The sequence below is a fragment of the Sorex araneus genome, chromosome 1, assembly GCF_027595985.1.
Source record: "Sorex araneus isolate mSorAra2 chromosome 1, mSorAra2.pri, whole genome shotgun sequence".
NCBI lineage: Eukaryota > Metazoa > Chordata > Mammalia > Eulipotyphla > Soricidae > Sorex > Sorex araneus.
The window spans coordinates 20170357-20179236 of NC_073302.1; the positions used below are offsets into that span (position 1 = coordinate 20170357).

Consider the following 8880-nt stretch of genomic DNA (forward strand, 5'->3'; position numbering starts at 1 on the left):
TGCACTCAGGACTCACTCCTGGCGGCTCCGGAACCATATGGAGTGATGGAGTTGGAACCCGGGTCGGTCACGGGCAAGGCAAGCGCCCTCCCGCTGGACTGTCTCTCCGTCCGCCAATATTTCACCAGTTTCATAAGCGCCCCGTTGTGTGCGCGTGCATTTACATTTTTGCAAACAGCTTTGACACCAACAAGAGAGAGGGTAGGGTTCCCCCCAGCCCCCCCCACCCTCGATGGCGCCCAGCCCCAGGCATCAGCTCCTGCTGACCCCGGCCTGGGCTGTCTCCGTTGCACACAGTAGGTGTCCAACCACCATGCCCATAAGCACTTTAGCTTGGCTGTCAGGCTGTTGGTGCGTGCAAGCAGAGAAAGCAACCTTTCCAGGTACAAAACCGAGCCTGGAAAAAAAAAAAAAAAACGGTCAGCATGTGAGAGCCAAAAAATGGGCCGGAGTGATAAGCCAACGGGAGAGGATGTTTGCCTATGCACGCGACCCAGCGGGGTTCGATCCCCGGCCTCCCGTGGGGCCTCTGGTGCACGGCCAGGAATAATTCTGGAGTGCAGAAATCCCTGAGCATCACTGGATGTGAACCCAAAAGCCAAAAAAAAAAAAAAAAAAAGTCACACTTCCCACCCCTCCACGCCAACCCCACCCCACTCCCGCAGGCTAATTGCTCCCGGGAAAATCTGCTCCACTCCCAGGAAAGCTAAGAGGAATGCAAGAAGAACTCCCGGTTGGAGACCTGATGGAGGGGTGCTGGGAAGGTGCGGGTGCGCGCTCCACGCGCCCGGGGCTCCTCCACCCCTGCCTCCACTTTCACCCCTTTCTTCCCCCCGGAGCTGGACTGTTTCACCCCGTCTCCAGGCAACCGCCGGGCGCCGGGCGGGACGTCATTTCCTGAAGAGCCCGCGGGGAGGGGGGGAGGGGGCGGGCCGGGGAGGGGGGCGGCGGCGGGGGCGGGGCCAAGTCGGGGCCGGCGGTGGAGACGGCGTCGGAACTCGCTGCGCGGCTCGGCCGGGCTCAACAGTTCGCCAAGTCCGGGCGGCGCTGGGGCGCGCGCAGGGGGGGCCGCCCGGACATGCCTCGCACCCCGCTCCGAGGGGCTCGGGGACTCGAGCGCCCCGTCCACACTCCAACTTAGGACTTTTATTTTTTATTTATTTATTTATTTATTTATTTTGGTGTTTGGGGGCAGGGGGTCCCCCAGCCCGACAGGAGTGGGCGGCCCGGCTGGGGGAGCCCCGGGACGCGGTGTGACGGGGCGGGCACGTCCCCTCCGGCATGTAGCGCTGCGCCCTGTGCCCAGCGGACAGCTCCGGGACCCCCCCACCCCGCCTCTCCCCGGAGACCCCGCCGGGACGCCGCCGCCTTCGCCTTCGCCTTGGCCGCCGCCGCCGCCGCCCGTCTCCTCCGTGTCCTCTGCACAGTCCAGCCGCCGGCTCTGCGCACCCCCTGCGACTCCACTTTGACGCGCCTCCGGGACCTCGGCAAGCGGGCTCGGCGACCCTCCCGGGGACGCGGCGGCGGGTGTCGGCGCCCCGCGCCCCGGTGCGCGCGCGCGCCTCCCCGGGGATCCAGCCAGCCGCCGGACGTCCCCGCGTGTCCCCCCACCCCACCCCGCGCCTGCCCTCCCCGAGGGTCCCGGCGGTCCGAGCGCGCGTGCCCCCACACCCCGCCGCCCGGGCGCCGGCGGGGAGATGAGCGCGCCGCTGGACGGCCTGTCGGTGAGCTCGTCCTGCACCGGCTCGCTGGGCTCGGCGGCGGCGGCGGCGGCCGGCGGCGGGGGCGCGGGGCTGCGGCTGCTGTCCGCCAACGTGCGCCAGCTGCACCAGGCGCTGACGGCGCTGCTGAGCGAGGCGGAGCGGGAGCGCTTCACGCACTGCCTCAACGCCTACCACGCGCGCCGCAACGTCTTCGACCTGGTGCGCACCCTGCGCGTGCTGTTGGACAGCCCGGTCAAGCGGCGCCTGCTGCCCATGCTGCGCCTGGTCATCCCCCGCTCCGACCAGCTGCTCTTCGACCAGTACACGGCCGAGGGCCTCTACCTGCCCGCCGCCACCACCACCGCCGCCGCTGCCACCGCCGCCGCCGCCGCCGCTGCTACCACCGCCCCCGCCTACAGGCAGCCCGCCTGGACTGGCCCCGACGGCGCGGGGCCGGCGGGAGAGGTGCGCGTGGTGAGCCTGCGGCGCGCCAAGGCCCAGGAAGGCTTAGGCTTCAGCATTCGAGGGGGCTCCGAGCACGGCGTGGGCATCTATGTGTCGCTGGTGGAGCCCGGGTCTCTGGCCGAGAAGGAGGGGTTGCGAGTCGGCGATCAGATTCTGCGTGTCAACGACAAATCTCTGGCCCGGGTGACGCACGCAGAGGCCGTCAAGGTAGGGTGCTGGTTTGCAGTAGTGGTGTAGCCTCCCCCCACCTCCGTCCCCCGCAACCCCTCATTAGCCCTGTGCTCTGCAACCTGAGGTGCCTCCCTTGACCTTCCTGAGCGCCCCCTGGACGTCAGCTTTACTGAGCAAAAATAGTTTGACAGGCGCTCGGGTTCTAGCGATCAACACTCTCCACTTGGACCCCGCCTCTGCTCTCATGCGGGGGGGGGGGCATAGAGGCGAACACGAGGGAGAGAATTACCAAGTACTCAGCAGATGTGTGATTACCAAGTGTGAAAGGACTGTGGGTTTTATGAGCGCAAAAAGGAGGAGGTCTGTGCTTGGCACTTGGTTAATAATCAGCCGGTGGCTCCTGTCTCTGCGCGATGTTTTGGGCCCCCGGTGGGGGAGTTCTTTCTGTTAGGTCCAGAGTGACCCTGGAGGCTGTTAGGGTCGGACCTGCCCAGGCTGTGTCTCTTGGGACAGACAGGTCACTTGTGTTCTTGGAACCTCTCTTGGATCTTCTCTTGAAAAATGGGAGCAGCCAGATGGGTGTGTACGTGCCCCTGCCTGGCCTTGTTGGACACGAGGCCCCTGCTGGAGTATAAGAAAGACGCCCCCAGCCCCTTGGAGGGCAATTGCTCTCCTGGTGAGGGTTCAGGGAGAGAAATAACTAACTGATCGGAGGCTCCTTGGGTGTGGGTATCTCGCTGTTTCCAGAAACGTGCCAGTTGCGGAGTTCATGTCCCAGGGTTGTTTCAAACCAGCTAGAGGAGGGTTGAGAAGGATTGTTTGGTGTGGACTCTGGAAAGCATTCGCCCCTGTGACCCCCGCCACACACACACACACACACACACACACACACACATCTGTAGATGTCCTGTGCAGGGGTTTGGACAGACCATTGACCTAGCCCCCCACCCCTGCCCCGGGCCCCAGAGGCTGCTGGGAAGCTCCGAGACAGACCAGAGCTCCTTCCGGTATACTGGCCAGCGAGCCATGTCAGGTGTCTTGTGCTTACCTGGAACGTGTCCATCTCATCTCTGACCTTGGCTTTCCTCATTCACTTCCCAACCTGTCATCCTTCCCTACTCCCCACCTTCCCCCTCCTACCCCCCTCTGGCCGCCTCCCCCCGCCCCCGCCCCGCCTCCCTATCTCCCCCAAAGCTGGGGAAGACCTCTGAGGATTTGGGAAACTTTGCTGCTTTGGGGAAAAATCCATCGTTTGAGTGGGGGGGAGGTGCGGGTGGGCGGGGAGGAGATAGACAAAGCTTACTGTGGGTATCTGCCAAGTTCCCATCCTTCTTGCCTGCTCCCCGACTCCCGCCCCAACCAATCCATCTTTTCTCTTTATCTAGCAAATCTGTATCATTATAAAGAAATAGTCCATTAGCCTTTGGCCCTCGGAGGGCTGGAGTTCCCAAATGATAAATTTTTACTCTAAAAATACTGGATCCAAACGGTCCTTTATAAATGTGGATTCCCTCTTAGTGGCAATTTTAAAAGACTTGGGTAACTTAATCATCAGAAGGTGATGGACTTTGGCAGGGTTGGGGGGGGCCCCGGGTGGTGAAACCCACACAGACTTTCCTGCATCAGTTCCAGTTCCTTCCAGATTCAGCCATGCAGGCTCCGGACCCGGGCCCTGACATCTTACAGTGACCACCGAGTGGACCAGAAGTGGCGTGTTGACCTCGGGGGGCTTCCAGAATAAGACCTATAATAAGCTCTTGGTGGCATCCTTCTGGAAGCCTTTAGAACTCAGACTCGCAGCTAAGGGAGGGGAGGCTGGTGCAGAGCTGCCTTCAGATCTGTGGGAGCCTGGGTGGGTGGGTGGGTGGGTGGGGGAGCCACGCAGCCTTTTTCCCTGGCGCTGTGGTCTTTTCTCCAGGGAAACACCTGCCTGTCTGTCTTTCCCATCACCCACCTGGCCAAATCCCAGCCTGTAGGGGGACGCCTCCCTCTGGACTCGAGAGAAGCAACAGGAAAATGAGTGCTGCCTTGTGTCACCTTAGCTGCTGGAGAAAGGGGCTGGACTTTCCGTGGGTGGAATTTAAAACGCAGGAGGTGGCCCCCAGGCTCCGAGGCTGCACGGGAGGGGGGGGGAGTGAGGCAGAGTTTAAAAGCGCTCCCAGAGAGCTGTTGACGCCTTTGCACACAATTAAGGGTGTTAAGTGCCCTCACCGAAAAGCAAAGAGCTTCTCTACCAGGTACAAACTGTCCTCAAGCTTTCTCTGGTTCAGCCCCACTGGAAGCTACAGTGCCAGGGTTTTGTGTGTGTGTGTGTGTGTGTGTGTGTGTGTGTGTGTGTGTGTTTTAACTTTATATATTTATGTGTTGAAACACCGTGAAATACACGGTTACAAAGCTGTTCATGGTTGAGTTTCAGTCATACAATGTTCCCACACTCCCAAGGTACATTTCCCACCACCACTGGCCCCCGTTTCCCTCCCGCCACCCCCCCCCACCACTCCTGCCTCAGGAGTCTTGGGTTCAGGGGGAAAAATAGCGACTTGGTTCCTCACCTACAGACTACACTGCAGATTTCTCGGCTCCTGTCCTTTTTCTGTTCTAGAAGAGTATGTCACATTTAGATTTGCTTGTTTTGCTTGCTTTCTTCTTCCGTTTTATTTATTGGTTTATTTTTAATTTGTTGGATTTCCAGCTTTATTGCTTCGTAACAGAGAAACACAAATATATTTAAGATGTGCAGAGCGGTGATCTAACTGTCCATTGTAAAACGATTACCTTAATCAAGCAGTTTAGCATAGTGATTTGTGTGTGGTAAGATTGAAGGTATACAATTTGGTCCTTTTGTTTTGTTTTGGGGGGCCACTCTCAGTGCTACTGCTCAGGGATCACTCCTGGCAGGGCTGGAAGACCTTAGTGGGGCTGGGAATCGAACCCAGGTCAGCCGTGTGCAAAGCAAGTGCCTCACTGCCGTACTATCTCTCCAGCCACAATTGGGTCTTCCCACGTGATCCTTACAGTGTGGTCTATAGAATGTGGTCTTTGTATTTCTTTTTTCCGGAGGGTTGGAAATCTCCCAGGCAAGTGTTCAGGAGGCTCTAGGATCCATCATCCTGGCAATTCTTTTTTTTTTCTTTTTCTTTTAATTTGAATCACTATGATACAGTTACAAGCTTTCATGTTTGAGTTTCAATCATACAATGATCCAACACCCATCCCTCTGCCAGTGCACATTCCCCACCAGCAGTGTCCCCAGTAGACCCCCTTTCCAACCCTCCCCCTGCCTCCATGGCAGACAATTTTCCCATATTCTCTCTCTCTCTCTCTCTCTCTCTCTCTCTCTCTCTCTCTCTCTCTCTCCTCTCTCCCCCCCCTTTTGGGCATTAATGGTTTTTGCAATACAGATACTGAGAGCCCAACACGTTTGGTCCTTTATCTGCTTTCAGCACACATCTCCCATCCCGAACAATCCCTCCAGCTATCATTGACTTAGTGATCCCTTCTCTGTTCCAGCTTCCTTCTCCCCCAGCTCATGAGACAGACTTCCAACTATGGGGCAATATTCCTGGCCCTTGTGTCTTCTGTCCTTGGGTGTCAGTCTCATACTATGTTATTTTATATTCCACAAATGAGTGCAGTCCTTCTGTGTCTGTCCCTCTCTTTCTGACTCATTTCTCTTAGCATGATACTCTTCATGACCATCCACTTTAAGCAAATTTCATGACTCCATCTCTCCTAACAGCTGCATAGTCTTCCATTGTGTAGATGTACCAAAGTTTCCTTAACCAGTCGTCTGTTCTCGGGCATTTGGGTTGTTTCCAGATTCTGGCTATTGTGAACAGTGCTGCAATGAACATACAGGTGCAGATGTCATTTCTACTGTGCTTTTTTGCACCCTCGCATCCCTACAATTCTGGGCAAACAGGCAGTGGGTGCTTTAATCTCAGGATTAAAGGGGCCTTCTGGGCATACCTGGGGGCCATCTGGTGCAAGGCATTGAACCCGGGTTGCTGCATGCAAGGCCTGCACCCTAAGCTCTCCACATCTCTGACCCCTAGTATTTTTAAGTGCAATCATGATGCTATACATTTTAGATTCCCGGAATCTTTTTTTTTTTCAAAGTGTCCTACATCCTTTAAATTGTGGTGGTTTTTTTTTGGGGGGGTATGTGATGTTCAGGGGTCACTCCTGGCTTTCCCTCAGGGATTACTCTGGTGATGTGCAGGGTACCACATGGGATGCAAGGTTCAGACGTGGGTCAGCCCAGTGCAAGGCGAAAGTCAGACTGGCTGTACTATGGTTCCGCCCCCTCCCAGAATCTTTGAAAAACTGCATTTCTGTCCTCTTGGACCAACGTCTTCCCATTTCCTCTGTGCCCAGACTCCCAGCCACCACTCTACATTCTTTCTCTGGTTCCAGGAGTGACATTTTCAGGTTACACAAGTGCGGGAGAACTTACAGTGTCTGCAATTTCATTTAGTGTCAGGCCTCCAGGTTCGTCCATCTTGGGTAATGGCAGGATTTCCTTCATTTTTCCTTTGTGGCCAAATAATATTCCATGTATATATACATACATCACATCAGCTCTGGTCATCTTTTAGGAGACACTTGGACGCTTCCAGGTCTCAACTCTGGAGATGTGTTTTGCAGATGTGTTATGGGGTAAGGGAAAGAACCCAAAAGTCTGAGCCAGGGTTCGATTCCCAACTCCACAGGGTCCCCCAAAGCCTGGCCGGAAGTAACCCCTAAGCAGAGAGCTGGGAGTGGCCTCTGATCACTGCCCGCTGTGCCCCAAAACAAAACGATGTTTTTCAGTGTCAAAGTCTGTTTTCTGTTTCTCTAGGTAGAAAGAGGAGTATCTGAACTTTTCAAGGGCGAGAGTAAATTGTGTGTGTGTGAAAAGAAACTTAAAGTTTAGGAGTTAAGAATGAGTAAGAGAGGAGCCAGAGTTAGTACAGCCGGGAGGGCACTTGTCTTGGTCGTGACTGACCCAGGTTCGATCCTGGGCATTCCTTATGGTCCCCCAAGCATCGCCAGGAGTAAGCCCTGCGTGCAGAGCCCTGAGCACTGCCAGGTGTCGTCCCCAAGCTAAAACAGAACCAGAATGAATGAGAGGGGGCTGGAGCGATAGCACAGCGGGTAGGGCGTTTGCCTTGCACGCGGCTGACCCAGGTTCAATCCCCAGCATCCCATATGGTCCCCTGAGCACCACCAGGAGTAACTCCTGAGTGCAAAGCCAGGAGTAACCCCTGTGCATCGCCAGGTGAGACCCAAAAAGCAAAAAAAAAAAAAAAAAGAATGAATGAATGAATGAATGAATGAATGAGAGGGTCCTGAGTTCCAGTGAGCAGCTTGGAGAGGTGATAGGCAGAGTTCTCCCCCACCTGCTTCTTCCTGGAGGCTGGAGCTTGTCATTACCCAGAGCAGTTCAGGAGCACTTTTATCCTCGCCTGGAGGGGCTCCCAGCCATCCCCTGAAGCCCCTTTGTGAAATCAGCAGAGACAGGTTCAGATCAGGCAAGCCATTTACTCTTTGCAATTATATTGAAACATTTCATCTGGAAAAAAAAATCTGCAATGAACAGGAGCCAAACTAATAATGGTAAAAAAGTAGACCTTCCATACAGGTTTCCAGCCAAAAAACGTTTGCTAAAAATTGGCTACAGATCAAGGGCGCTGCGTTAGGCTCTGCTTTCCTACTGTGTGACCTTCAGCCCGCACACACCCTCTCTGTGTCAGGGCTGTTCAAGGTCCCTTCAGCTCAGACCGTCTGTGAGTTGCTCAGTCCAGGCTACACACAGAAGGAATTGACAGTGTCCGATAGGGTGTTTTCTCCTTTTGGGATTGCCTTTGTAAAGAAAGTTGAACAGGGAGACTGAGAGTCTTCTTCCTGCTCAGTCATAAGAAATAGATGGGTCACACTCTGTACTGCCCAGAATTTGGCTGTGGTGCCTTGACCCAGCACCCCTGGCCCTGGTGCTGTTCCCAAAGTCAGTGAGAAAAAAGACAACAGGACAGTGGGGTCCAGTCCCAGTGGGGAGCATTTGAAGTCAGGCCCACACACCCGCTTACTTCCTGCATCACCACCTCTGCAGGTGATCCGTGTGTGTGTGTGTGTGTGTGTGTGTGTGTGTGTGTGTATGTCTGTGTGTCTGTGTGCAAGCAGAGCAGAATGCAGGTGTCCAGGTGGTCCGTGTGTGTGTGTGTGTGTGTGTGTGTGTGTGTGTGTGTGTGCTAAATGCAAGTATTCAGGTGGGGTGGTCCGTGTGTATGTGTGTATATGTGTGTGTGTGCTAAATGCAAGTATTCAGGTGGTCAGTGTGTGTGTGTGTGTGTGTGTGTGTGTATGTGTGTGTGTGTGCAGAATGCAAGCATCCAGGTGGTATAGATGTGTGTGTGATAAATGCAAGCATCCAGGTGGTTTAGGCATGTGTACATGTCTGTGTGTATGCGCGCACGTGTAATCATGCGTACGTTTCATGTCGATAAAAGTTAAATGGCTTCATTACAGTCTCAGCATCCCCGTGGACACATCCAAGCAGCAG

General features: G+C 55.3%; 1 protein-coding gene across 4 annotated transcripts in view; it reads left to right on the forward strand.

The window, feature by feature from the left end:
- The first annotated feature begins 948 nt into the window (after positions 1-948).
- WHRN (whirlin) overlaps positions 949-8880 on the forward strand; it is a 79961-nt gene continuing 72029 nt past the window's right edge. For 3 of the 4 annotated variants that reach the window (XM_055130969.1, XM_055130977.1, XM_055130989.1), the window contains exon 1: positions 949-2375. In XM_055130969.1, coding sequence (XP_054986944.1) covers positions 1698-2375 — 678 coding nt within the window. In that variant the 5' untranslated portion in view covers positions 949-1697. The remainder of the gene's footprint in view (positions 2376-8880) is intronic. The other variant, XM_055130982.1, reaches the window with a different exon arrangement.